Genomic DNA, 27,191 nt, shown 5'->3' with positions numbered 1-27,191 from the left:
GAGCCGAAAGCGTTTTTTGAAAGGGAAAAATAACCTAGGAAAATTTGCGAGAGCGGCAGCACGAGAGAATATTATTGTGGAGGGATTTTTCAATGCCGAGCGGGTATATCCCACATGGTACCTGCTCGGCGCATTCGAACTGTCCGATATACTTTTGGAGGGTTTGGATTGAAATCTTCTCTTTTTTCTCACCGCAACACTTTCTCTCTTCAAATTTGAGCCGTTCAAAAATAAAATGAACGGTTCAAATTTGCAAGCAGACATCACGTGGTACCCGCTGGGCACTGAAATCTTTTCCATTATTGTGACTCAGGGCTTCGGCATGTCAATGGCAGTTTCGAGATTCCAAAGCAAACCAACTCGTGCGCTCCTCTACTCTCTCTACGCGGTCTATACACAGCGTTAAAACGCGGGTTAAGGTTTCTTCGCTCTCTTCGCTCCAAATCAGCATACACCACTTTCCTCCTGCCTCTCTCTCTCTCTCTCTCTCAGCTCTCGCTCCTCACTTTCGCTGATGTTTCTGCCCAAACCCCACTGAATTATCTCTGAATCTTCTCTCTCTTATTCCCTTTCCTTCCTCCTTAGGGTTTTGAATTCTCCCAATCAAAAACATAAATTAAAAAAGATCCTACTACCCTCTCTTTTCTCCCTCTCATCTTTTATAATCTCTCTCTCTCTCTAAAAATGGAAGTCATGCCCTTCAGAGAACTCATGCCCCTGAGATCTCTTCCGGTAGGGTACCGATTCCGACCGACCGACGAAGAGCTCGTAAATCACTACCTACGATCCAAGATCAACGGCATTGAGGAGGCCGTCAGTGTCATCCGTGAGGTCGACGTCTGTAAATATGAGCCGAACGATCTGCCAGGTAATCATCAAAAACCCATTTTCATTTTGTGGGTTTGATATTGTATACTACTCGTGTATTTGAGATATCAACAAAAACCCATATTTCCTTTTCCCTTTTAATCTTTTATTCTTCTTGAATTTGTGGGTTTCTATTACACATTCATAATATAGTACTAGATTTGTGTATCTCAACTTTTGTTGCGATATGTATGTATATTGGAGATAAAGATCGAATCTTTTTCGGTACTGGATCGTTGTTGGAGCTTGAAATCAGTACTAATTAGTTCACTTTTTATTTTATTTTTATTTTTTACGTCTGATTGTAGATTTGCCAGGTACTCATCAAAAACCCATATTTCATTTTCCATTTATTTTTTGTGGGTTTCCTATTACACAGTCGTGATATTGTTAATACTCGTGTATATCGCTAATTTTGTTGCAATATCAACAAAACTCGTAATTCCTTTTCCCGTTTCTTTTTTCGTGAATTTGTGGGTTTTCTATTAGACAGTCATAATGTTGTATTACACGTGTGTATCTCAAATTTTGTTGCGTTACGTATGTGTATTGGAGGTAAAGGTCGAATCTTTTCGGTACTGGATCGCTTTTGGAGCCAGAAATTAGTACTAATCAGTTAACCTCTTTTGACGTCTGATTGTAGATATGTCTCTGGTAGAGACGAATGATGATGAGTGGTTCTTCTTCTGTCCGAAAGATCGGAAGTATCAGAACGGGCAGCGATTGAACAGGGCGACGAAGAACGGTTACTGGAAAGCAACTGGCAAGGATAGGACGATCAGGTCTGGACGGAAAGCAAATACTATTGGGATGAAGAAGACTTTGGTGTTCTACAGTGGGCGTGCTCCTAAAGGGCAGAGGACTAATTGGGTTATACATGAGTACCGTGCGACTAGTAAGGACCTTGACGGCACTCAACCTGGACAGGTTCGGTTTTTGAGCTGCTTTTCTGTGTTTAATTTGGACCCAGTTTGTAAGTGAGCTTTGTTTGTTGATTTGATTCGTCGAAATTTCCTCATGTGTCATGTTTGTTTTGCCAATTGGGGTTAATTTGTAGTTGTGACTTCTTGCTGTGTTCTAAAATTGTGTGTTCAAATGGGGATTGGTTCCGGTAATAGGATTGGTGGGGTGTGTTTGTACGTGTTGATGGAAATGGGTAGGTAGAGTGTGTTTCCTGTGGCTTCTGAACTTAAGCTTGTAGCTTGACGCCAACAGGTTCAGTTTTTTATCTGCTTTTCTGTCTTTATTTTTCTACCCAATTGTAAGTGAGCTTTGTTTGTTGATCTGATTTATGGGAATTTCCTCATGTTTGGTTTACCAAGTGGGGTTGATTGGTAGCTGTGCATTGTCTTGGCTTGTGTGTAATTGACATTTATGACTTCTGGTCATGTTTGAGATATTGAGTGTGTGTTGCAGTAATTGATTGGTGTTGTGTGTTTGGACATGTTTGTGTAAATGGGTAAGTACAATGTGCTTCTTACGGCTTCTGAACTTTGTAGTTTTAGCATGAGGAGTTTTCTATGTTGACCAGATTTAGTTTGAATTGAGGTAGTATTTTTTAGATCTCCTAAACGTCTTTTATCAAGCTATCTCAGAGAAATTAGAGCAATTAAACTGTATTTCTTTATTTAAATAAGATAAAATGAGTTTGTTCCTCGGGCTGCTTAGGACACAGTAGAATGCAAATTTCACTGTGAGCTCTGAACAAGGTACAGCATGGACCAGTTATCTGAACTCTGTCATCTATGTTAGGAGTTTCTTGTATTTTTTCAGAATTAGGTAGATGGGTGCTGCTTTTGTGCTATAATTTTGGTTTCCAGCAAAACATGTCGGAGCCTTCTCAGGTTTGATTTATTGTTTCCATGGATTATGACTTGGGAAGGTTTTCCTTGGACTGCATACCATGTATATGATGACGAGAAATTGTTATCCATATTTGCCATGGTCTATAGGAACAATATTTGCCATGGTCAAACGTAATATGTCAGCTTCCTCCTTTCTTTCAACCCTGTGGTTTGGTTCAACTTGTTATTTTTGTCAGATGAGTGCTTTCCTTGTAGTTTTGGAGATCCGATGTATTTTTGCTTCATATGTTCTAAATTTGGTATTCATAAACATCCCCAATAAGACTCTTTTTTCCTTCACTCTTCAGGGATCCTTTGTCCTTTGCAAGCTAATCAAGAAGCACGATGAGAAGCTGGAGGGTAATCAGGATGATGATGTTGGAGAAGATTTTTCTTCTCCTGTCACTATTAAATCAACTGCTGATGATATGCAATCAGAACCAGTAACTCCCAGTACGAGCGCCCTAGCTGAAAAGCTCTCTCCTAGCAGTGAGAGTTGCCTCGCTGATAATTCTGACAGAACATCTCTTGATGCTTTTTTGACTCATGAATGGCCCAATGGTGGTCTTCAGCCGGATTTCGAGCTAGAACAATTGTTGAGTCAATTTTGTGACCCTAATCCAGAAGCACAGGATGCCAATGGCAAAATCTTCTCGCCGGTGCACATGCATCGCATGGAACTTGGATCTTCATATAACATGCATGGCATCTTCGGTAGTGACATGGGGAATAACCACAATGGGGTGCAGTTTCAATATGGTACAAATGAACATGATAATGTTGTAGATTTCTTGGATTCAGCCCTGGGTGATAATTCCTATGAAGATCCTGGGAGTTGCAAGAATATTCCTTCCGCAAGCAGTATTGCTTTAGGAAGCGGGCAACCTCATTATAATTACGTGATGGCTAACGACACTGGATCTTGCAGTGGGTCGGATGCAGAAGTGGCCCAGCCCCAGTCACAGGTATAACCACATTATGCAATTTATGCATTATGATTTTTGCAAGTCTGTTGTTTGGAAGTTTTGGTCTGTGATTCACGTGATATGACTTCAATTTGTGGGTGCTTGCATATTTAATCAATTTTCTATTTCCTATTTCTATGCAATTTATTATTTCGATTTTTTTGTTACCTTTATTCTGTAAGTTGCCCTCTTTCACCCCCAGTTTTATTTTGATTTGGAATTCTGTGCAGGTTGTGCAGGCTGTATCTGTAAGAGCTTATAGAACTTCCGGAATTGGCTCCGAAGGTTCTGTTATGCTGCAAAATGAGATGGTTGGCCAATGCTATTTCCCCGACAGTCCTGAAGAACCAAGCATTAATACCATTGCTGCTGGCAATGATGATATCTTTGGAACCGGAATCAGGATCAGGGCTCGGGAACATCAAAATCAACCTAGTAATGCAAATTCGGGGTGGCAGGGAACTGCACCAAGAAGGATCAGATTGCAGAAGAAACTCCAGGTTGGGCCAGTTTCCTGTGGCGATTTCGGAGATTTGAGCTACAAAGAAGAGAACTCTGAAGCAAAAACACCAATTGTAGCTAAGGTGAGAAGAAGTTTGTCAGTGAAGCCTATCTACTAAGTATTCAATAATATTAATGCCTCTAGTCATTTTGTGAACCCTTCAATGGCATTTGCAGGCTGAAGAAGAGATTGAACAGGATGCTTCCCTATCACAGTTGAAGATGAAATCAAAAACTCATGTCCCATCACGTGGTGCATTGTTCTGGATTTCCTCATCTATGTTCATGCTGCTCGTGGTTGTGGGGTTGTCCATTGTCGTTTTGAGCCTGCGGAAGTACCTTAAGGTTGAAGTTGATTAGAGAGGAGAGGCCCTTTTTCAGTGTGTGATTGAGTCTAGTTAACGTTTAGCCGGTGATTAGGATAAAGATGGATTGAGACGTTTATTCACATTATGTTAATATTGATCTTTTTAACTATGGTATGTTTATGTAAATCTTCTCCCTTTGTACAATAGAGATTTATATGCAGATAACAGTCTCTTACGAACACTCGGATATCTATCCATCTTTTGGAACGTGATTGTTCTTGTACGTGTAGCTGAGAAGTTTTTTTCCGTGTCTACGTAATGTTTGAGTTGCTTATAACTTTGAAGTTAATGACTTAGCGGTTCGAGAGCGTAATTAAGTTATGCAAGTTTAAAGCTGCTCGGGTCTTGCAGCGTTGAAGGGCGGTGATTGGTGGTTGTAGGTGGCAAAAGGGTGGAGGAGAGGACAGATGAATGGGAGAGAGATTAGGCGACGGTAAAAGAGGTGGGTGGCGGTGGGCGATGGCGGCCTAATGGGTTGGTTGGAGCCTTGGAGGGAGGGAGAAGCAAGGAAATGAGAGAATAGAAATCAGTGAAGTAGTAGTAACCGGGGAAGGCTTCATTTGAATTACTCCAGTGTCTTGTCCGTTGATGTCGATGTTAACGTGCGAGATATCTTAAGGGTGAAGTTTCGTCCCTTTATATTAACTCCGTGTAGCACCGTCTGTTATAGAAGCAGACATGACAGTGAAGTTTCTTCAAAATCAAATAGACTCATCTGTGACTGATGAATGTCATTTTAGAATTTTTCGTATTTTTCTACAAGTGGCCAGGCCATTCCATTGGAACAAGTCAAGTTGGATAATCAGGAGACGGATCTCTCTCCACCTGGTTAGTTATATGTTGGACCCGTTCGTGCTTCTATTATGTTTAGTAGATTATAGGTATATGCCTTTCAAATAAATTTTTTTTTTCGGGATACTTCGGTGTATATGTGTACGTAATCTTTTGCAATATTTATCTACTATAAGATTTTTAGAAATCTTTATTTTAAAAAAGTGACACGGCTTGCTCTTCATATTGAAAAAGTGACTCAAGAGGTAAGGATAGTTTAGTAATTTCACACGAATAAAAATACAAGGAAGAGAGGGCCAAAATGGGAGTGCGAAATAAAATCATTTCTAAAAAATAAAGCAATATCTGGGATAAACATGTGGAAACGATTTTTGAGCATGATAAATCGCATTAGTGCAGCTTTGGGGGAGTCAAAATAAAATACTATCAGCACCGCAAATTCACTTGGGTTCAACTGTTCAAGTCTTAATAGACGTTTAGTGAAACTAAACATATGTTTTTTTTTTTTTTTGTCTCCGTAACATGTGGAGAGGCCCTTGCTTTGACCCTAACATAAATGCAGTGGAATCTTTTAAAATGATTGTGTGGTGCTCGAGATAACAAATTGGTAGAATAACCTATAAGCACATGTATCGTATGTATTCGTCATACGTTTTTGTTGTGTTTATCTGGTTCTCCTTCGCATCTGGACTGAGTTCAGTCTTTCCTAACCTTGGTTTGCAAGACAGAATACCACGGCCATAGTTAGCTGGAGTGCCTTCCGATACTTAAGTCGCATAAAACTCTTGTGTTTGAATAGAATGGCATACCTCTCATTCTTGTGTTTGAATAGTAATGGCATACCTCTTTTGGATTTTGTAATTGTACTTTACATAGGATGACTTGACTTATTAAAATCCAAGTAAGTCTGTGCTAGACACATGACTTAACTGCTTCTTGGAATGACGTCATGCATGACGCACTGACCGCGCACCCGAAATGGTATGTGACCGAACTAACCCTCCAGTATTCACGCGGACCCTCCTCCGTCTATGCTTGGGCCAGACCTCACCCGACCCGACCCCGCCCCCCCCCCCCCCCCCCGCAATTCCACGGACTCGAGTTTATACGTGTTAGGCCACAACGCCCAACGCCTTGGGCTTGCTCTTATGGTAGGCCCAAATAGGAGAACTCCGGTTCGGCCCACTACAATCATGGTTGGTGAACTCCGTACAGTACTGTGATTGTTTTTGTTCGTACCATTCCCTGAGCTACTTTCCACTTGATTTCATCAAACCCCCCTCGGTTTTTCACTCTGGGTTTTGTCAAAGGAAAGATATGGCCATGGGTGTTTCTTTGGTGGTCTATGTGTTGACAATTTTGCTGCTTTGGGTTACTGCCCTTCGCGCAATTCAGGACAGCTACGACGAGAGCTACTTCAAATCGATTCTCAGCTCGGCCAAAAGGGATAAAGATTGGCTAGTCTCAATAAGAAGGGAAATCCACGAGAACCCAGAACTCCGGTTCGAGGAACACAACACCAGTGCCCTCGTTCGTCAAGAACTCGACAGGCTCGGCATCTCTTACACTTACCCACTTGCCAGAACCGGTTTGGTGGCTCAAATTGGCTCCGGGTCTCGCCCTGTTGTTGCTCTTCGTGCCGACATGGACGCCCTTCCTTTGCAGGTAATTTGATTCACCCGCAGTTCCTTTTTTCTTAAATAACTTATGTGTCCGGGCCAGCAAAAAAGCGTAACTTGACTAATCGGGGGACCAATCCCACGCCACTTGCGGGCTCCCAATTAGAAAGGACCCGGAATTCCTGCTGGGGTAAGTCCACCTCCGTGCCAAATGCCCCTCCAAAAGTCGAAATTTGGCATCAAGAATGACACAAATCTCTCCCACCTGTGTGCCAAATTTTTGCAATACTATTCTTGTAGCCGAATTTGACAATTGCCAAACTTGCCACACGTCACCTTGCAAAGGAAAAAGAAATGTGGTTATGCCAAAATGGTAGCATTGGTGGAGCAAAACCTATCATTTTTTTTCCCGTGGGTAAAATGAGACTCTAGCCAGCTAAAAAATGGCTTTGCTTAATGTCAGTGTTCTAAAACAAGGAATTAATCGGTGATTAATTGCTAGCAGGGTCTATCTGATTAGGTCTGACTAATGATTAATTGCCGATTACTAATTAATATGCACTGAGTAATTGCCGATTAATCCGATTAATCACTCGAAGGTGGCTGACCACCTGACTAGCAACTTTTAGAACATTGCTTACTGTTTATTTTGACACCAACGAATGGACTTGCTCTTATATGTGTTGGAATGGTTTCTTCTGATTGTGGTTTTTGAGTGTTTTTAGGAGCTAGTTGAGTGGGAGCATAGGAGCAAAATAGATGGGAAAATGCATGGGTGCGGACACGATGCTCACACAACTATGTTGCTTGGTGCTGCTAAGTTGCTCAATGAAAGGAAATATAGTCTTAAGGTAAGTTTGAAGTTATTACAAAAAATACAATAACGAGCTGAACTTCTTGTTGTTGTTGTTGTTGTTGTTGTTATCAATTTCTCATAAGTTGCACATAAATTGATTTGGGTCCCTAGGCTTGCCCTCTCTGATGCCTTTCGGCTTTAATTTGGGGGCATGATTTTACAGCAAAACGTCCATGCCCCTTTAGCTTCTCAGTTCTCGGAGGTATAGGGGGGCCACTATTTCAGTGGTATTTTTGAAAGCAGCCACCTTGTGCATATATTGCCAAAGGTTAGGTTTGTCTCCAATCCTCCTCCGCCAATATCCCCAAAGATTGGGGACTAGATGGGTTCCGTTGCTACTGTTGTTCTTGTTGTATTATTATTATCATTGTCCTTGAGGGTTTGAAGGGATCTGTCAGTCCCTCACAGTAGAAATATATGAATCAATAAATCATCTAGGAGGATTGGAATTCATCTCCCTCGGAGTGAAAGACTCTAGAAGTTGATGAAGTGTTGATTTATTTGAATTCTAGCTGCCATAATGAACTCTGAATCGATAGAATTCCCGCAATTGTGACCCTCTCACACAAATTGCTTCGCACTATAATAGCTTCCTTCAATCACCATTTTAGGTGATCTTATGAAATTAAAGAACTGATAGTTTTATCGCTCCCACTGCTCACGCCATGTGATCACCGGTAATGTCGCTATGTGCATTCACCGGATTCCCTTAATTTAATGCCAAAGAAAGATTTTAGGCTAGAGCATGCACAGATCAGAATAAGTAGTTGGGCCTCCAAATCAGAATGTAATAGCATTCATTTGGATGCTGATAATGCATGGTAGGTTTCAATTGCAGGAATGCACATATTTTCCTCCCCTTTTGCATTAAGATCTGAATGCATATTTGCATATGATGTGAGTTAACTGCTGCAAGAACGGTAGCATGCCATCTCAGTATATCTGATAGTTGGAATGGTAAGTTCTACTTCTACCTGAGTTATGTGTAAATTGTATAGAACAATTTCATTTAGCTAGTTTGCATGACTGAGTTTTTGATTTGTCATGTGATTACGTGGCTGCATCCCTACCAAGTAGTCTGTCTTGGTAGTTTAATGTAAAACTGTAACCCTTGGTGGATTTCCATGGTTTAAACTTGTGTCAGTTGCAGTACTTGGGCAGTCATACTATTTCCATAACTTGTCTTTGTTTGCGATTGCATTAATTCCTTTTCTTTCTTATTCTGGTGGATTTTCATTTTCACTTGATCAGTTTTGGATTCGATCATGTTTTGAACGCTGTTCATGTCACACTTTTTTTTTGAACTGCTCCCAATGAATGTGTTTCTTTGGCTTGACTAGATCAATTCTGCAATTGACTCATTACTCCATTGTCCAAAGAATATCTACCTCTACATCTCAATTTTACTTTGTGTAATTTGTTTGACTCCAAAAAGGGAACTGTCAGACTTCTTTTCCAACCTGCTGAGGAGGGAGGTGCCGGTGCATCTCACATGATAAAGGAAGGTGCTCTTGGTGATGCTGAAGCGATATTTGGGATGCACATTGATGCTACAACACCCACAGGAATCATAGCCACTGTTTCTGGGCCTGTACTGGCTGCTGCATCAGTCTTTGAAGCAAGAATAGAAGGAAAAGGTGGGCATGCTGCAGCACCTCACATTAGTGTGGACCCAATACTTGCCGCATCTTTAGCAATTTTGGCATTGCAACAGCTCATCTCGAGAGAAGTAGATCCCCTCGAAAGTCAAGTGTGTCCCTCTAACCTATCTTTCTTTTCCATGTAATGTTGTGGTTTGAGTCTTGCTTTGTCATACTCAATTGTCTCCAGCTCCTGACCTATAACTTTCCCGGAAAATTCTCAACAACTTTGCATCTTGGACATTGATTATCTGTAAAAAGTTGTTGCAAACTATATTTTTGTAGTACCCTACAACTTTCAAAAGAAGTTTCTCTACCTCTGTCTGGGTATTTTTTAGGTTTTTGAGAAATGGAGATGCAGTTGGTTGATATAATTTTAGGATTTCCAATACTGCTATACAGAGCTGATACTAGGGTTTTTGCTGAAGGTGATATCTGTTACTTATGTCAGAGGTGGGACGGCATTGAATGTAATTCCCCCATATGTTGAGCTAGGGGGTACTTTAAGGAGTCTTACAACGGAAGGCTTGCACCAACTGCGACATAGAGTGAAAGAGGTATTCCCTAGCCTGTAAACTTGATTTTTTGAATGTTTTGGATGCCTTGAGTTTTATTCTATGTTGGTTTCCTACATGTAGTGGAAGAGAAATACCTTGCATACTTTTTTTTTTGGTAAGCCAGCGTAAACAAACACGAAACGTCTGGATTCCTTCGGAAGAATCCAGGTGCTGGGGAAGGTGTTTCATTAAATGTAACCAAATTTCTTCCCCTTCCTCTACTGCAATTGTCTCCCGATTTCATTACTTTGTTGCTCATAGTTCATACCATCTGGCGATAGGTAAGGTGTTTTCTTGAATGGTCAAGTGAACACCTGGCTTGCTTTTGTACTTAATAAAGCATCAGTTGGTAGGCAAGGTGTTCGATTGAACATCTGAGTGAATATCTGTTGCTTTTGAATCATTGACCTCCTGTAGTGCTCTCACATGATTGGGATTCAAGGCTCGCCCGCTCGGATTAGTTTGGATAAGTGATTAGTGAAGTAACCACCAATAATATGAATTTTGTATGGGAAACCTTGCATACTTGTCTGAAACTGTAAACCTTGTTAAGGTATCTTGATCGAGTTGATAGATCTTTTGGGGTTCTTTTGACATCTATCAACCTTCTTTTGCTCTCTAGCAATTTCGGGGTTGATGGCTTTTGACACTTTTTTGGGGGTAAATTTTTAAGGAAAATAACCCTTTTTTTTTAAGAAGAAGAAGAATATGTTTTCATATTCTCTAACAGTAATATTTATGCTCGAACACGGATAAGATTTGGAAATGATGAGTGTGTGTGTTCTCAAAATAGTTTTCTTACAAGTGTTCATCAAATTGATTCTGAAGTCCACAACCAAACGAGGCCGTGTTTACACATCTAACAATTGCGTGAATAGCCCTCTCGATATAAACCACCAAGGGTTATAACTTTATCTTTTACAGAAGGTAAAGTGAATAGATTAGAGCTGATTCATTCTAAAATCACTCCCACCTCTGGAGCTTGCAGGTTATCGAAGGACAAGCAGCTGTACACAGATGCATTGCGCATATCAAGATGGACAGAGAAGAACATCCGCCATATCCGGCTTGTGTGAATGATGAGGGCTTGCATCAGCATGTGAAGAGGACTGGCGGACTCGTGTTGGGTCCTGAGAACGTCAAGGTGGGCGACAAGGTGATGGCGGGTGAGGACTTCGCCTTCTACCAAGAATTGATTCCTGGAGTCATGTTTAGTATCGGGATAAGGAACGAGAAGGTGGGTTCCGTTCACTCCCCGCACTCTCCTCACTTTTTTCTCGATGAGGATGTCCTTCCGATTGGGGCAGCATTACACGCTGCTCTTGCTGAGACGTACATAAATGACCACCAAGAATCTATATTGCTGTAATGATTTAATGAATCGAAGGTCGACACGGGCAATTACTTAAGATATGATACTACCATGACTTCAACTTCAGTATGTTAATAAAATGAAAAGAAATTTGTTGTGCACATTGGTAGGTTGAGATGTACGCGAAGTTAGTGCAGGCTTAATGGTTTCACAATGTACCGTCGCATTGTTAAGCAATATATTCAAGTACCTTCTCTCTTCATCTTTGTCTGAATTGTAAGAGCTAAGACTATCAGTTCTCATAGCTCTGTACTGTGTTATGGACCTTCATTCTTGAATCTGCAATTTTTGGGTATTAGCAATTGCCTAGATGTGGTTTTGTTGTGACCTGCAAGTCCCGCCTTACGTTAGTGGAAATTCAGGAATATTAGTTTAGCTGGATTATTGGCAGGAATATGGGTCATGCTAATGTTTGGGTCTTCTGTTGTGTGTGACAATGATTCATATATTCTTGAGTTTCCCTAGTCTCATTTGTGGGACCCTTTTTCTTTGAGCTGCCTAAAAGAAAACTCAAGGGCTACCCTTTTTTGTGGGACAACTAGTATCTTTTGGCATCACCATTGCTGATTTCAGTACAGACATTAGCAGACCATTACATGGTGTTGAAATATCACTTGTTAGGGACAAGAAAATATATGGGGTCCCAGTTTTGCCATGCCCACTCCATACCATGCATTGCATTAGCAGCAAAAGCTTGAAAGCTAATGTTTGTAGTCCAAACACCTGCCCCGTTCCTTCCTATATGCATGTCGGAGTCGAATTCCATGATGAATAGTGTAGTAACCTCATGTTTGAAAAATGCCTCCGCCGGTGCCTCCTCCTCTCTTTCTCTCTCATCCCGAAGTCATGGCGGAATTAGAGAGAGAGATTCTCTCTCTCGTCGAAGTCACGGGGGAATCAGAGAGAGAATGGAGAAGAGGTGATCGCATTAGGTAAGGTTTTATGTTGGGGCAAAAAAATTAGCTAGAGTCTACCGAGAGCAAGTTTACCCATGAGTCATTTAGACTATCAAAGTTAAAAGTTGACAAAAACAAAGTGTAGCTCCAGCTTCCGCCCGTATTCCTAAGTAACAAGCCAAGAATGTTCGTGTCATTTTTTATGTCAAATTTGGCAGCAACTTTGATTTTGTCAAATCTGTCACATCATTCGGGCCGAATAGATTTGCATCGAAAAGTAAGATGGGTTTAATTCAATCGTCTTGATATGAGAGTGGGCCATAATATCACCAAAATTGTGCATGTGCAATATACTTATACTTCCTTGATGCTGTAACACATCATAAAAAATAGCTTTGGCAAAGTCATTTTGACAAAACGAAATCATTTGCTCTTAAGGACTAACGTGGTCCTTCTTGATTGGCTGTTGTGAACAGTTTTGTTTTTAAATGAGCTTCTGGCTACAATGCCACCGTAATCTTCTCCTCATTCCAAACTGGTTAGTAATTAGGTAAGGACTTTAATTAGCAATCATTAATAGTGAAATCATGCAAGTTGAGTTAGTTGAAGAAAAAGTTTGAGTTTTATTTAATTATGAATTAGCTATCATTAATAATGGGTGGTTGTTAAATTTTTTTTTTATCAACTGGGTGGTTGTGATGAGGATATATGGTTTTGCTTTTTTGATCGAAGATTGGATTCCTTTGACAAAAAAAAAAAAAAAAAAAAAAGACAAAGCAACTGTCCAGGTGCTGCTGACCACCACCTAATTGAAAATTGCTTAATCAACCTCAGCCTAAGGAAAGACAGTTTCCGAAACGGTGAATATAATTAATCAAAAAATTTGAGAAACATAAATCCGAACGCAACTGTGTCCAAAGTCGTTGGATGTATGTGAATTCATGTGCATCCAATAGCTCTGGACACAACTGTGTTTTAAAGTTATGTACTCCGTATATTTACTTTCTGAAAGAGGTCCAACCTAACGTGAAATCTACTTGGGGATGCTCTCTTTTTTGGGTGGGTAGAGTCATGTTTGGCATTCCCCTAAACTTGACATCTCAGAGCCAAACCTTTGGAGTTGTGGTGGTGTACTGGTATCCCATGCTGAGTCACATCCACCCATAAAAACTACCTAGGGGAAGGTAGGCTTAGTCTTTTTGTGTGGTCACAAAATACTAACCTTTTTCATTCAATGATTTTTTATTTTATCATAGAGTAAATAACAAATCTAGCTAGGAAGAATGAGGTTCGGATTTTCTATTCCAAGGGTTTGTTTGGTTTGGATGTGAAACACTTCAATATATAGCCATGTAGTTATTGCACAGTTTGGGTGAGGTTTGATGTTTACATATATCAGAAGTAGGGAAAACTATGTTGTACCAGTTTGGACTCCATATGAGAGAGAGAGAGAGAGAGAGAGAGAGAGAGAGAGAGAGAGAGAGAGAGTTTACAAGGAAAGTGAAATTGGGCAAACTATATTAGTGGTCCTTTTAGTTTCATGCTTGTGACCATGACGATCCTTGTCTTTTTGGGTTGCAACATGCTTGACCTTCATATTCTCAATTTGTGTTACTTAAAAGAGACAATGGCCATCTTATTTTCAGCAAATAATACAAAAAATAAAAACTAAAAATGGTGTACTTGCTCTGTGTGTGACCAAGTTTTAATTGGTAATCTTGTACCATTCATGACCAATCATATAATTGCCTAACAAATTAGAGACCCTCGTCCTCATCTACACATGCCACATTCACATGCACATCGCCTTACCAAATTCCACTCCCGGTGGATGTTGGTTAGCAGAGTCTACAAAAGGAGGCGGTGGTGCGGCTCAGCTTTCCTTTTTACATTCCAAACACACCCACTTGCAACACTCTCCACATCCACAAACATGTTGAAGGGACTAGGACTAAATTGACAATAACACGATCCGATCTCTAACGATGAACATCGATGTAATTCAGAGAAGAGTGTCCAGAGGGAAAATTGGCGTGAAAGAAAATGAAGATGAAAGAACTTTGGTAGTACATGAAAGGGATGCAGCAACGGACGTTGACACCAACTTTTCTGGTACCCGGCTGCTTCTTTACACGCAAAAACGCGCTCGTTTCGCGTCCCTATTCCAAAGCTTCGTTGATTTATTCTCCATACCTGATCTCAGGTTCTGGAGAATGAAGAACAACAGAAAAAGGGAATGAAAAGTAGAGATAAATGCTGCTTTTGTTGCCGACTGATCTGCACAGAAAGTTGATGAATTTGTCAAAAGGTACTACTTTAGAAAATGATGACGATGACAATATTGTTCATCAACAATGCTACGTACACTCTTACCGACTCCCCGACACATATGTAAGAGACGTGTTATCGGGAAGTGGTCGGTAGGAGTGTACGTAGCATTGTTGTTTCTGTAATTACTAAAAGTCTTCTCTAAGAGAATAACACCGAATAACACCCATACGCGATGGAGAGATTCGAACTCCTGACCTCCTTGTGAGATGCAAGAGTCCTGCCCAACTGAGGTAGCCCTAGTTGGTTAGCTCACCCTCATGAAAAAAAACGGTTCTACAATAGTATCAATTTTCAGGAGGCCCCAATTCTAAAAAATTTATGTAGTGTGGACCTAGTTTAAATCTTGATCACCCACCTCGATATGCAATGGTTAAGCTTACCGACGGTATCTTATCTTACTAACCTTACCGGTAAAATACTATCAACAAATCCAAATCATTGATTGCCTGTCTGGATGGACGACCTAGATTTCATGCTAAACCATCTAGACTCGAGAGGATCCAACTCCAAATAATAAAAAATTGTGGTAGTACCAAATTTGATTCTCTCTCGACGTCATCAACACTCACCTTTTCCCAGTGTTCCCACTATAAATCTGCACATCCTCTCCTTAGTTTTTCCCCCTCCTCCTCTTTCTCTCTCTTATCTCTCAAACACAACTCAAAGAAAGAAGAATTTAAGTATGGTTAGTTGCCCTGCATGTGCTCTGTTCAATCACAGAGTTCACTTTATAGCATAATTATCACCCCATACAATCGTGCTCCCCTTTATAAATCAATCACTGCTTTTTATCAAGCCTCCTCCTCTCCTACCTCTAGCTCTTATTTGCTTCCATTTTTCAAAACTTGTCCCTTTGCTTTGTAGTATTTTGTAACTACCGGAGCCAATATGGGTGCGGAAGCTAAACAGGTAATTCCCAAAATTCAGCATTTTTATGTTTCTTCAATGGTATGATTAAGATGTTTTTATGTCGCGATATGTGAAATTTCATGGTTAGCAGTGAGGCTTAACAAATAAATAAAATGGTGGATACTTCCACTAGTTGGGTAGAAGGTGACGCCCCTAATGAATCGACTATGAAGGTGGCTGTTAGCTACATCAGCACTAAAATTCCTTCATCGTTATTGCCCTGGCTTTGATGATGAACCCCAAGCACATTTAGGCTTTGATCTTCAGCCATCTTGGTCCTCAGGACCCAACACAATATTATTTTTATCTTTTGTCTTTTCATTTCAAATATGCAAAAGGTGTTGATACGTCCTATCCACATAGAAAGCTTACCCTTTTCACACACATTACCAGTGGATGCTACAGCCGCTATCACTTTGGCTGCAGGAGGGGGAATGGTGTTGTGACACTCTTGACATCTTGTTTGGTTTATTTGATTAAGATTATGTATGGTACTGGATGCACAGGAACAAGCTAAGGCAGAAACCAAGCCAGAGGAAAAGAAAACAGAGAAAACAGAGGAGAAGAAAGAAGAGCCAAAGCCGCCGTCGCCTTTCGTGTTGTTTGTAGACTTGCATTGCCTGGGTTGTGCCAAGAAGATTGAGAGGTCCATCTTGAACATAAAAGGTACTACTCTCTCTCTCTCTCTCTCTCTCTCTCTCTCTCTCTCTCTCTCTCTCTGTGTACATATCTTTGTATGTGTGGGAACAGGGGACTGAAACAGGGTTGTGGGTAATTTACAGGAGTTGAGGGGGTGGAGATTGATATGTCACAAAACCAAGTTACAATCAAAGGGGTGGTTGAGCCACAAGCCGTATGCGCAAAGATAATGAAGAAAACAAAGAGAAGAGCAAGAGTACTGTCCCCATTGCCTGCGTCCGAGGGTGAACCTCTCCCCGAAGTCGTTAATTCACAGGTACCAACCTACGCGCACCTCAACTAGCTATAACGTACCAACCGATTTCTAATGAAAACAAAACGCGCCATTGTTATTCAATTTCTGAATTGCTCTCAACTTCTTGATTTTGTGATGATCTCAAGTACCTTTGTTGGTTCAGGTTAGTGGATTGACCACCGTTGAACTTAATGTCAACATGCACTGTGAGGCTTGTGCTGAGCAACTTAAGAGAAAGATACTCAAGATGGGAGGTAATAGCTTTTCTTTATTTTCAAGATTATCTGGTTAAATTTTTTTTTTCTTTTCGATGGAGATGACTGTTCGTTTATTTGGTCCGGTGCTTTTTATATGGTTATAGTAATAGAGGTACACGTTAGTGTATTTTTTTTTAATAATCAAAAGTTCGAACCAGCTTGCACGCACTTTAACTAATCCACGCCCTTGAAGTCATGACTGGTTGGTACTTGGCCACTTCAAATTTTTCCTGTTGCTTTAGGAAAGATTTTCATAAACAAAAATCCCATCCAAAAGGCAAAAATGACAAGGCACACCATTTTTATTTTTGGAATTCATATATTCTGTAATAGGGACCACACTAACGTAGGGTAGGAGAGAACTGAATAATTTTCCTATAATATAAGCTGGAGAATATTTGAACTGAATTGGATGAGTAAATTAAGCTTGTTTGGGTTGGATTGCAGGGGTAACAAGTGCAACAACAGAGTTGAGCTCAATGAAAGTGACCGTGACCGGCACAATGGACGCAGATAAGCTGGTGGAATACGTTTACAGGCGCACCAAAAAGCAAGCCAAAATCGTCCCACAGACCGAGCCCGAACCAAAGCCCGAAGAGAAGAAGGAAGCCGAGAAGCCGGCCGAAGAACCCAAACCAGAAGAGAAGAAGGAGGAAGGAGAGGGCGGCGAGAAGCCACCAGGCGAAGAGAAGAAAGAAGGCGGCGCCGGCGAGAACGAGAACAGTACTGGGAAAGAAGAAGATCAGGCGAAGAAAGAAGCAGCTGGGGACGAGCAGAACATCATGAATGTTGTTCCTGGTGATGAACAAGCCATGCAAAGAATGATGTACTATTACCAGCCCCTTTACGTTATGGAGAGAATCCCACCACCCCAGCTGTTTTCGGACGAAAACCCGAATGCCTGTTGCATTACGTGAATTTGAAATCTGTACAACTTTGATCATGGTTCCATGCATGATAATTAGGCTATAGTAATAAGAAAAATAATTGTCCTGTCTTAATTATGTGTACGTATATATAATCCTGTAATTATGGCGATTATACGCAAGATGGATACGGGGGCGGCTATCTTTAGAGCTAGTATTGTGCCGAATACGAAATTGAGAATATAACAAATTTACAAGCGATAAATAAGAACACAAAGATATACGTGGTTCCGCTCAAACACAAAACAAGAACGTACCCCGCGGAAAAAAAGTAAAATACCGAAAATACCGTTTAGACAATAGCATGAACTCACCACACACACATATGACATTTATGTACTATACGGTTTTCCTATTCATATAAGAGGAATGGCTCAGAATATGTTCTATTTGTTGGCAGTGGAAAAAGTTTGGTGGCTAATTTAACTAAATCTTCCATCACAAAGACATACCCTGCAGTTGGCTCGAACATCTAGTTATCAGAAGAAAAAATGCATTGTAGCTGGACCTATAGGGGTACATAACCTTGCTATAGAACCCACTGATCACACAAATTGAGGACCCCTGAAACAAGATTTACAGATTGATATCGTAAATTGTAATATCACGAGAATAATAAAGTGACATGGAATTGAATACTGATTTCATGGAATCTCAACTGTTTCAGCAGATATAAAGGGTGGAATTTTACTAGTAGAAAATTAAGTATTAAAAACACATCCATATTATATACAAGAGCACGTACAGTTTCAGGAATTCGAACTTAACAAGTAACAAGTAACATGGGACGCACCAACCATCACAAGGACCAGCATTAATTTGGAATAACAAAGACAAGCTTTGAGTAGTGAATGAAATTAAGGCAGGGGCTTGAGAATAAACAAACGACCTTGCCATATTAGAAAAAAGTTTAGCCAGAAAAATCGATATACGAATTCTGAAATTTACCCATAAAATTCATACATATATACTGATGCGACAGTAGTCATTTAGAAACTATGGCCATGGTTGATCGGGGCATGCAATTGATTTGGAGGCGGACAAGGTTCTCTCGGAATTTAAAGACTAAAAAGACTATTGGTCGATCCCGTTTAGTTGAATCTGAGATAAGGAGAGAGACAAAGCTGGGGGTTTTTGGGGGGGGGGGACTTTTTACGGATTCATCTCGATGATATCGGAGTGTACATTATTCAATACTCGATCGTTGAGAAGATTAATGCAGGTCATAAGAATTATCTTCGCATTACACTGCTTTCATTGACTTAATTCTTCTTGGAAGTCGTCTATCACTCCTTATGTTATTAGGTTCGATCTAGTTTTTTCTGTTTTGGTCAGTTTTTTCTGGTTAGGTTTGGTGGAATGCACATGAACTGCAAATACTGATCATGGATTGATATTGATAATGCAGTGACGTAGGAGAGATTCCTTTATGATAACCCGAAGAGTCTGATTTAGTGGGTACGAGAAAGCTAATAAGCGCTTGTTCGAATTCTTAATTACGCAAGGCAGAACATTCCAAACGTCATGGTTACTGGAGGGTTTGTACGATTGTCAACTTCAGAACCTCGGAATTAGTCGAGATGCAGACAAGTTGGTCCGGATATCCGGTTACGGAAAAGGAGATTCCCTTGATGATGAGAAAATCAAGGGCGTGGGTTTCACATGGTAGGTCCTACAATTGGTCTCCCTAATAGGAAAATCTGAGTCATCCTCTGAGTATGTAAAGCAACGGCACGATGGACGAAGTACTCACTGCCGGACCCATTTGAGCATCCTAACGTGGCGGTGGGTGAGTCAGCTTATATATCAGTCCCAGTCAGTTATTTTTGTCGTATACTCACCAACCACAATCACATCCTTAAGTTCTGTTTGGTGTTTTTTTTTAATAAGCCAAGAGGAGAGAGTAGAGGCAAATATAATCTGTTTTACTCTTAAAAAAAAAAGGGTATGGAAAATATTTTGATCACATATGGCCCAATATGGATCCTGACTTTGTCGTCCGAGAGTGTGGGATCTACATTGCAGACTCATTTGTGTCTGAATGCCTGATGGAATATCTGTGTTCATAGAACTAACTCCTAAAGGATGCATATCAATTTGATCTAATCTCGAAGTTCTACGGAGTGGATCAATGTGTTTAGAGAGGATAGAAGTTTATATAAGGTCCATGTCCATATTTTGTTCTCCTCTTTTTGTGTTTGTTTGTTTTGACTTTTGATATAGGGTTTTTGAGATAGGGTTGAGAAAGGGCTTCTTTGAGATCAACTGTCCTAGCCTATGTCAGAGGTAAACCATCTACATGGGCTATGGCTGAATCGGCATTTGTTGCTTTTAGGCTAAAAGATGAACAAAATCGATCACTACTACTTCAATGGTTATCTTTGTGCATGCATGTTACTTCTTTTCTTCTTTGTCTCTTCTTTTGTTGATGTTTTGCCTTTCTTCCTTCTATTTAATTGTAGTCACACTTTATGAACCCGACCCGGGCATGCATGCAACATGTATACATATATTAAATTATCAAGCCTGGCTACCAGGCCAACCCATGTGGTTCAAAAAAGCCGTTTTATTTGGTTTTAGCTCAACCTATAAATCTAATGAAATGACTTGATTATGGGTAATTGGGTATCTAAGATAACTTAACGAGGGACACTATCTCATATAGCAAAACCAAGAAAACAAAAAGGTAAAATTACACGGGCATCCCCTCATCTATTCGATTTAGACATGGACACCCCCTAACCTTTAAAAATGTCCATACACACCCCCTCATCTACTGAAAAGGAAAAAAAACCTCAACGCCGTTAATGGAATGAACGAAATGTCAAATATACCCTTGGTGAAATTACACGGACACCCCCTCATCTATCTGGTTTGGATACGGACACTCCCTAACCTTTAAAAACGCCTACACACACCCCCCTCATCTACTAAAAAGGAAACAAAATCTCAATGCCGTTAACGGAATGAACGAAATGTCAAATATACCCTTTGTTATGAAATGGAGCAACAAGCATACGCCACACTTCATTTTATCAGAAATTTCTCTCCACCCTACTCGATCATGGCGCCTCTGTCTCTCTTCCTCTCCCTCTTCAACTTGCATTGTAGATCATGGCTAACCCTAGATCGTGAAGAAAACCTAAATTTTGAAGAATATCGGATCATGTAAACTGTAGAAAAGCTGTAGATCGTGGCCAACCCTAGATCGTGGCAAACTCTACTTTGGAGGGTATGTTTTATATGTAAAAAAAAATCCTAGATTTTTTTATTAAATGGCACAAATGTAGATGTATATGTTCATATTATATGATATATGAATACATTAGGGTTTTTGTTTGGGAATAATAGGGTTTTTTGAAAGGTGTTGTATAGTGGTGACTTTGATAACCTTTAAAAATTGGGGCTTTTGTTGTTTTACATTTGCTTGTCATCCATTTTGTATTTGAAGTTCTCAAGGGGGCTTTTTCTCCACAACGGCAGTAGGAATCAACCCAGTTTTGGGTTTGGTTGGAGTTGTAACTCTAACTGCAGCTATTAGATCTGTTGTTGGTGTAGCTATGGTGGCTACGATAGCTATTGTTGTCACTTGCCACCTTCCATGGCTGTCGTAGGAGAGAGAGAGAGAGAGAGAGAGAGAGAGAGAGAGAGAGAGAGAGAGAGAGAGAAAGAGAATCTCTGATATAAAGTGAGAATGAGGAATGCGGTATGAGAGAGAGAGAGAGAGAGAGAGAGAGAGAGAGAGAGAGAGAGAATCTCTGATATAAAGTGAGAATGAGGAATGATGTATGAAAGGCAATTGGGTATATGTTGCCATTAAAGGGCATTTTTGTCTAAAATTTGGCAAAAGTATTAACATGTGCCTTGCAACAAACGGTATTCAAACGGAAGGGTGCTCCTTGGGTAACGGTAGAAGATGAGGGGGTGTGTATGGACATTTTTAAAAGTTAGGGGGTGTCCATGTCTAAACCGAATAGATGAGGGGGTGTTTGTGTAATTTTACCAAACAAAAAAGCACATGCAATGAGAATCAATCGCCAAATTCAGAGTGCATAAAATGCCTTGTGTACTTTTGTATTACTCTTTAGAGGCCTTCCAAATCAACAACTACTACTTCTTTGCTAAGCAACTTATTAACCCACATGGATTGACCCCAAAAAAAACTCGTAGACTGTCCAAATCCTGTGAAAAGGGGTTGGAATTCTCCTTTTGTATTGACCCACAGAGATGATTGAATGACGCATCCTTACACTAGTCCGAGTCATGATCCATATCCTTGTTCAAACAGGAATTAAGCATATATATCCACAACAGAAATCTCTAGAACTAACTTAAATAAGCTAGCCCACTACCAACAGTTAAGGATAAACAACTACGTACTCCTATAATAAGAGGAAAAAAAAAACTGAAAGAGCCATCAGCCACGTCCCCGGCAAAGTTATGAATAACGGTATCGAGACAAGTAATGGTCGAGGGTAATGGAATCAGGAGTATCGAATGATACGCAAGTGGTCATTAATTCATAGATCATTTCCGAGAATTTCTTTTGCCATAATCACCTATAACGGCCGTGAATCGGTAACAGATCGATTCATAACGGGAGCTGGTCGATACGGACGCATGCGATTTTTTCTTTCACTGGTTTATTGGGGCGTAAAGATATCGGAAGGCTGAAAAACCCATTACGTAACGTAATAACCTATTTTTAAAATCCTTGGTCCATGTGGGAAATCGGCCAATCACAACATACACAACATGTGAAGAATAATTAAGTGAAGCACACAATCAAAAAGAACACAGAGATGTTTACGTGGTTCTCCAATTGTGTAGCTGAGTACATCCGCGGTTCACTCCATTTTTGCATAAGTATTGAAAGAAGAATACAGTATTTATAACCGAGGATGTACATCACTAATTATCTAATACCCTAAGGGCTCATTTGGATGGGGTATTGAGAAGGGGTATTAGTTTTCCCCCCTTCTAAAACCGTGGGTCCAAGTTTATCACCTGGTTTGGCAACCAAAAAACACAAGGGTATTAGGTTTCCCCCCTCTTCTCTTGTACCGGCTAATACCCCCATACAGGCTGATTATTTATTGGTGGGTTTTGGGGTGTACGTTATTAGTTAATACCCCCGGATAAGGCCAAATTAATACCCCCTTCTCCTCTGTTTCAAATACAAAATAACTTTATCTCCCCATTTTATCTCTCATCCAAACCAAGTACTATTTTATCCCTCATCTAAACCAAATACTATTTTATCCCTCCATTTTTAATATCTCATCCAAACCAACTACTATTTAATAATCCTCCATAAACATCACATCAATGTGGGTCTTCTCTTATTAACCAATACCCATACTATTTTATCCCTCATTATAAATAATACCCTCAATCCTTGTCCCGCATCCAAACGAGCCCTAACAGTTAGAGAAACGCAAACCAGGCTGAATTAAGCTACATAAATTAACCCAACACTAATTCTTTTAGAGAAAGTCCACAATACACACTTCTTAAAAGGGTGTACCATATATATGCACCTATTTTATAGTTCATTCATAATATTTTAGTGTATTTCATAACCTTTGTTCTAGAATTTATAACCTTTCAGCAGTACGATTCATAATATTTTCATTATAATTCATAACATTTTGATGTATTTCGTAACCTTTATACGATTTATAACTTTTTAGCAATACGATTCGTAATATTTTCTCTATAATTCACTATATTTTGGAGTGCATAGGATACACATCCAAATAAGAAGTGTGTATTATAGTATTTTCCATTCTTTTATAGGGAATCTAGCTAGCTAGGGCTTGCGTCTTCTGCTTTTCATCCACATGGACTCTCCAAATTTACGTGTCATCGCTGCTTTCCAGAACCCTACGTATAAACAAACACATGGAGGGCATCTACAAATCTTAAGGTTTGGACGGCGGCAGTAACCATATAAACCGTCAAACAAGAACAGATCGAATACTTAACTGGCCGGTGATCATATTTTTGAGGTTCGGATGGAGAACCTGCAAATTGTGCCGGCATGCAATAACGTAGAGGCTCAGTATGTGGAATTGAGGGTGCCTTTGTATTCTTATGGGTGCGAGAAGAAAGTTAAGAAGGCTTTATCACATTTCAGAGGTAATAATCAATCCCATAGTGCTTTTAGTTCCAGTACTTGACATCAATGCTTATGTCAGGTCGAACCAGTCCGAATAAGATCTGTAAACTCGGCCAACAGTGGTGGCTCCAGAAAATTTCGTTAGGGTAGTCAAAAATCACTCTCTTATGAATGTGGCGCGCGCCGCCTGTGTCGGCCGCTTAGTAGATCATGTCTGCTGGCCGGACTCTGAATTCATGCATTGTTTTTTCGCGAAGTTTCTCCGTTTAGTGACATATATTTATTGATTGATGATTGATTCATTATTTACGTAGAATGAAACGTTAGCCCTAATATTGTGCAGGAATATACTCAGTGAACGTGGATTTCAATCAACAGAAGGTGACAGTGTGGGGAATCTGCAACAAATACGACGTTCTGGCAACCATACGGAATAAGAGGAAAGAAGCTTGTTTCTGGAATCCAGAAGACAGTACTGAAGGAAGAATAATGGAACAACATGCACAAACAAAACCACGGTCGCCGTCCCGCCCTCTCCCTCCTAAACGCTCGATATCGTTTACCCTGTCTAAGGCTCGGGCTCTCAGCTGGAAATTAACATTGAAGAAAGTCTTCATGAGATCCGATTCCTTCTGAAAATTAATCTCTATCCAAAGAGAGAAACGATGTTATTTTGGGCACTATATAGGATTTGTGCTATCGTATGTATACGTAAAAATAAGCTGGTGGTTAAAGCGATTGGGTTTCCTTAACCACAGTCCTTGAGTACTTCTCAATTTGGGTAATTCGAAGCATTGTCAAGATAAGTGTGCAAAAACAAATGATCACTCTTCATGTACCAGTCTGATACAATACTTGCTACAAGTCTGATGCACGTGAAGTCCATGCCGTGATTTAAATTTTACATCCGACTCATAACTACTTGGCGCTAAGTGGAGATGTTGTTATACGTTATATTAAGTGATCACACATTCCACCTTCAAACAATGTGGGACTATATTTCCTTAACAAATCCTTTAATTCATTGTTTCGTAAAACCACGTGCTTCGAATTGTTTTGAAAATATCAGTGACAAGATCCATGCACTAATGTCTGTGTGCCTAGACTTTTCCAAATTCAGAAGTGTAGGAAGTAGCTAGTTCCTACCGATTTCACATTGTCAAATTAATTGGGGGGGGGGGGGGGGGGGGGGGGAGGGGAAGGGTTATTTCTTGGTTCCAACTAGGTATGTGAAAATGGGTTCTTCTTTACGACCAAATTTACGTACTAAAGCAAAGCGTTGAAAATTTTGCAGACTAGGGAAACTTCGTGTATTTCTTAATTTATGTGGTATGTTCTGCATAATCAATTTAATTTACTATTTAGGCTTTTCCTATCTTCTGAATATAAATACAGTACAAAAGATTATCCTTCATTATGCAAACTCCAAATGAACAACCAACTTGGGGTTAATGCATGAGTTAGACGAGGAATCTTGCGTTTCATTAGAAGGTCAAGAATTCAAATCGTTCCACCTGCGTATGGGTGTTCTCTCATTAAAGGAGCATTTTCATTATTTATTTCCTATGATGTGCTTATTTCTTTTATTAATTAGTTGAGTTGTTAAGCTTGGTTATTTTTTGTGTTCTCACAATTGTTATAGTCTCCCGGGTTTGTACTTCATATATGATGTAAATGATCGCTCCTATCGATTCACAAAAAAAAACTCCAAATGAACTATTATTAGCTGATTATACAATACTCCTGGAGTACCACGTGGTACTCCCAACAAATAAAAGATCGCCACTACACATTGTGAGTCATTCCTTGTCTCTCAACCACCCAACAAAAGTGAATGATAATGTCTCTACCGTAAAATGTGTCGTAACATAAATGGTTTGGGGAATACGTGGTACTCCGGGACTCTGATCTATTTTATCCATGTTAAACTACATCAGGGCGGCCCCAAAATGTCAAACCAGATTGTTAACTTAATTACACTACTTATTAAATTAAAATCATCAATATACCAATTCAAACCTGCAGACAAGAGGGATGTGGGGTGAAAGAAAGCAGAGACAAGGAAAGTCTTGTGTCCCAAAATGGTAGTTAGTAGTGCCGAGGGTCCACACAAACTTGAAGAATCCGGAAGCTGTCGGCAGCCCGCTCCATTCTTCAGCCATTCTTATTGTCACGACTCACGTTACTTCTCAAGATTTAGAAACAGGAAAAAAAAAAAAAAGGGCAGCTCAAATGGTCAATACACATTATTAATGGTTGTTGAAATACTACTATAAAAGTTGTATAGCAGTACTAGAAGTTTGGCCGCGCGAACACAGTTCAACTCCTCACCAAACTCATTTGCCAAACTACCATTCTTACTCACAACAGTACTATACTATATTCATAGATAACAATTCAAGTTCAGGGATTACAACAAAAATAGAGGGATAGACTTGAAGTAGAGTTTTAGAGAGAGAGAGAGAGAGAGAGAGAGAGAGAGAGAGAGAGATCAGAGAATGATACAGGTGGGAATGATGGTGGAGTTACTGGAGGACTGCGGGGTGGCACTGATGGCAAGATGGAGGGAGCAACTTTTGGTACCAGGGCGAATGCGAATGGGAGTTCAATTTTTGAGGAGCAGTCTCCGTTTTGCTTCCGCTTCACCAGTCACTGCTCAAGGCTCTTCTTCTTTCCTTATTTACTTCTGAAAGGAGCTTATACAATTCGTTTGGCTCGTGGATGCATGGCTTCCTGCCGATCATGTGATTTAAGCCTTTGGTGCTTCTACTAGCACTGAGTTAGCCGATTGTAGGATAATACTACTAGGCTTTACCTTGTTTTCTCTTTCTTGTACGCTTCAACGGAAAAAAAAGAGTTACTTATGTAACTTTTGTAACGGAGAAGCAATAAGATTTTTTTGGCTTATTTCATGAACTGTTTATTCCTCGTCGCTCTGCTGTGAGAAGCTTTTCTATGCTGAAGAGAATTTCTAATTAATGTAAGAGAATTAAAAGTGTTTGGTAATTAACGTATTTAACTTTTGAGTAATTCTTTGCTTGGTGACTGTAATCAAAGTTCAATTAACTGGAAAACAAAATTTGTGCAACTAATTACGTATGTGAGACCCGACGCCCGAAGGGGACATTATGCCCTTAAAACAACACGATATTCTCAAAGTATCACATGCCATTATTCGGGTGATGCTTCCAACAAATTATGCGGCGACATATTTAGCGGGGCAGACATAATGACATACTTTTGTTAGGTGAGTGACAAGTGATGACCCGCATTATGTGTGTTGCGTTCTCCCCATCCCAAATCCGCTGAGCAACAAAGCACATTCAGATGTATCTAACGTCCTACCTACCAATTAGCCAAACAATTCCAAGTGCCTTGATTGTGCATTAAATTTGAATATCTGATTATCTGTTGAGCTGATGATAGGAGAGTTATT

General features: G+C 40.1%; 4 protein-coding genes and 1 non-coding gene across 8 annotated transcripts; all 5 read left to right on the top strand.

Moving 5' to 3' along the window:
- The first annotated feature begins 334 nt into the window (after positions 1-334).
- On the top strand, positions 335-4,726 carry LOC131319895 (NAC domain-containing protein 91-like). 2 transcript variants are annotated; one of them, XM_058350328.1, is made up of 5 exons: positions 335-868; positions 1,511-1,794; positions 3,020-3,676; positions 3,907-4,260; positions 4,355-4,726. In XM_058350328.1, the coding sequence occupies exons 1-5, from the start codon at positions 685-687 to the stop codon at positions 4,535-4,537; spliced, it is 1,662 nt and encodes a 553-aa protein (XP_058206311.1). In that variant the 5' UTR covers positions 335-684; the 3' UTR covers positions 4,538-4,726. The 2 variants fall into 2 exon arrangements, with proteins under 2 accessions (XP_058206311.1, XP_058206312.1); XM_058350329.1 differs by having other exon boundaries at positions 430-868; positions 3,916-4,260.
- A 1,847-nt stretch (positions 4,727-6,573) lies between these two features.
- Positions 6,574-11,581, top strand: LOC131319893 (IAA-amino acid hydrolase ILR1-like 3). Of its 2 annotated transcripts, none has more exons than XM_058350327.1 (5): positions 6,574-7,002; positions 7,682-7,807; positions 9,248-9,562; positions 9,881-10,009; positions 10,998-11,581. In XM_058350327.1, exons 1-5 carry the CDS (start codon positions 6,655-6,657, stop codon positions 11,376-11,378), a joined length of 1,299 nt encoding a protein of 432 aa, XP_058206310.1. In that variant the 5' UTR covers positions 6,574-6,654; the 3' UTR covers positions 11,379-11,581. The 2 variants fall into 2 exon arrangements, with proteins under 2 accessions (XP_058206310.1, XP_058206309.1); XM_058350326.1 differs by having other exon boundaries at positions 9,248-9,594; positions 9,904-10,009.
- Positions 7,878-7,982, top strand: LOC131321507 (small nucleolar RNA snoR100). Its single transcript, XR_009198547.1, has one exon. It is a non-coding gene; the product is annotated as a small nucleolar RNA snoR100 (small nucleolar RNA).
- A 3,639-nt stretch (positions 11,582-15,220) lies between the features above and the next one.
- LOC131319892 (heavy metal-associated isoprenylated plant protein 9) lies at positions 15,221-17,709 on the top strand. 2 transcript variants are annotated; one of them, XM_058350325.1, is made up of 6 exons: positions 15,221-15,517; positions 16,024-16,183; positions 16,300-16,472; positions 16,615-16,705; positions 17,156-17,431; positions 17,465-17,709. In XM_058350325.1, exons 1-6 carry the CDS (start codon positions 15,497-15,499, stop codon positions 17,623-17,625), a joined length of 882 nt encoding a protein of 293 aa, XP_058206308.1. In that variant the 5' UTR covers positions 15,221-15,496; the 3' UTR covers positions 17,626-17,709. The 2 variants fall into 2 exon arrangements, with proteins under 2 accessions (XP_058206308.1, XP_058206307.1); XM_058350324.1 differs by having other exon boundaries at positions 17,156-17,709.
- A 5,748-nt stretch (positions 17,710-23,457) lies between these two features.
- On the top strand, positions 23,458-24,593 carry LOC131319891 (heavy metal-associated isoprenylated plant protein 28). The gene is made up of 2 exons (XM_058350323.1): positions 23,458-23,775; positions 24,099-24,593. The coding sequence occupies exons 1-2, from the start codon at positions 23,652-23,654 to the stop codon at positions 24,389-24,391; spliced, it is 417 nt and encodes a 138-aa protein (XP_058206306.1). The 5' UTR covers positions 23,458-23,651; the 3' UTR covers positions 24,392-24,593.
- The last annotated feature ends 2,598 nt before the right edge of the window (positions 24,594-27,191 follow it).

Source organism: Rhododendron vialii, chromosome 3a (assembly GCF_030253575.1).
Source record: "Rhododendron vialii isolate Sample 1 chromosome 3a, ASM3025357v1".
Taxonomy (NCBI): Eukaryota; Viridiplantae; Streptophyta; class Magnoliopsida; order Ericales; family Ericaceae; genus Rhododendron; species Rhododendron vialii.
Note: the sequence above shows the minus strand (reverse complement) of the source record. Positions and strands in the feature narration are given on the sequence as shown.

What these genes read in the sequence shown, in the direction of transcription:
- LOC131319893 (XM_058350326.1), top strand. Translation starts at nt 6,655, where the DNA reads ATGGCCATGGGTGTTTCTTTGGTGGTCTATGTGTTGACAATTTTGCTG. An exon ending in AACCTATCTTTCTTTTCCAT is followed by an intron (nt 9,595 to 9,903) that starts GTAATGTTGTGG and finishes TACTTATGTCAG; the next exon opens with AGGTGGGACGGCATTGAATG. An exon ending in TGCGACATAGAGTGAAAGAG is followed by an intron (nt 10,010 to 10,997) that starts GTATTCCCTAGC and finishes TGGAGCTTGCAG; the next exon opens with GTTATCGAAGGACAAGCAGC.
- LOC131319895 (XM_058350328.1), top strand. Translation starts at nt 685, where the DNA reads ATGGAAGTCATGCCCTTCAGAGAACTCATGCCCCTGAGATCTCTTCCG. An exon ending in TGAGCCGAACGATCTGCCAG is followed by an intron (nt 869 to 1,510) that starts GTAATCATCAAA and finishes GTCTGATTGTAG; the next exon opens with ATATGTCTCTGGTAGAGACG. An exon ending in ACGGCACTCAACCTGGACAG is followed by an intron (nt 1,795 to 3,019) that starts GTTCGGTTTTTG and finishes TTCACTCTTCAG; the next exon opens with GGATCCTTTGTCCTTTGCAA.
- LOC131319892 (XM_058350324.1), top strand. Translation starts at nt 15,497, where the DNA reads ATGGGTGCGGAAGCTAAACAG. An exon ending in TGGGTGCGGAAGCTAAACAG is followed by an intron (nt 15,518 to 16,023) that starts GTAATTCCCAAA and finishes CTGGATGCACAG; the next exon opens with GAACAAGCTAAGGCAGAAAC. An exon ending in AAAGATACTCAAGATGGGAG is followed by an intron (nt 16,706 to 17,155) that starts GTAATAGCTTTT and finishes GTTGGATTGCAG; the next exon opens with GGGTAACAAGTGCAACAACA.
- LOC131319891 (XM_058350323.1), top strand. Translation starts at nt 23,652, where the DNA reads ATGGAGAACCTGCAAATTGTGCCGGCATGCAATAACGTAGAGGCTCAG. An exon ending in GGCTTTATCACATTTCAGAG is followed by an intron (nt 23,776 to 24,098) that starts GTAATAATCAAT and finishes AATATTGTGCAG; the next exon opens with GAATATACTCAGTGAACGTG.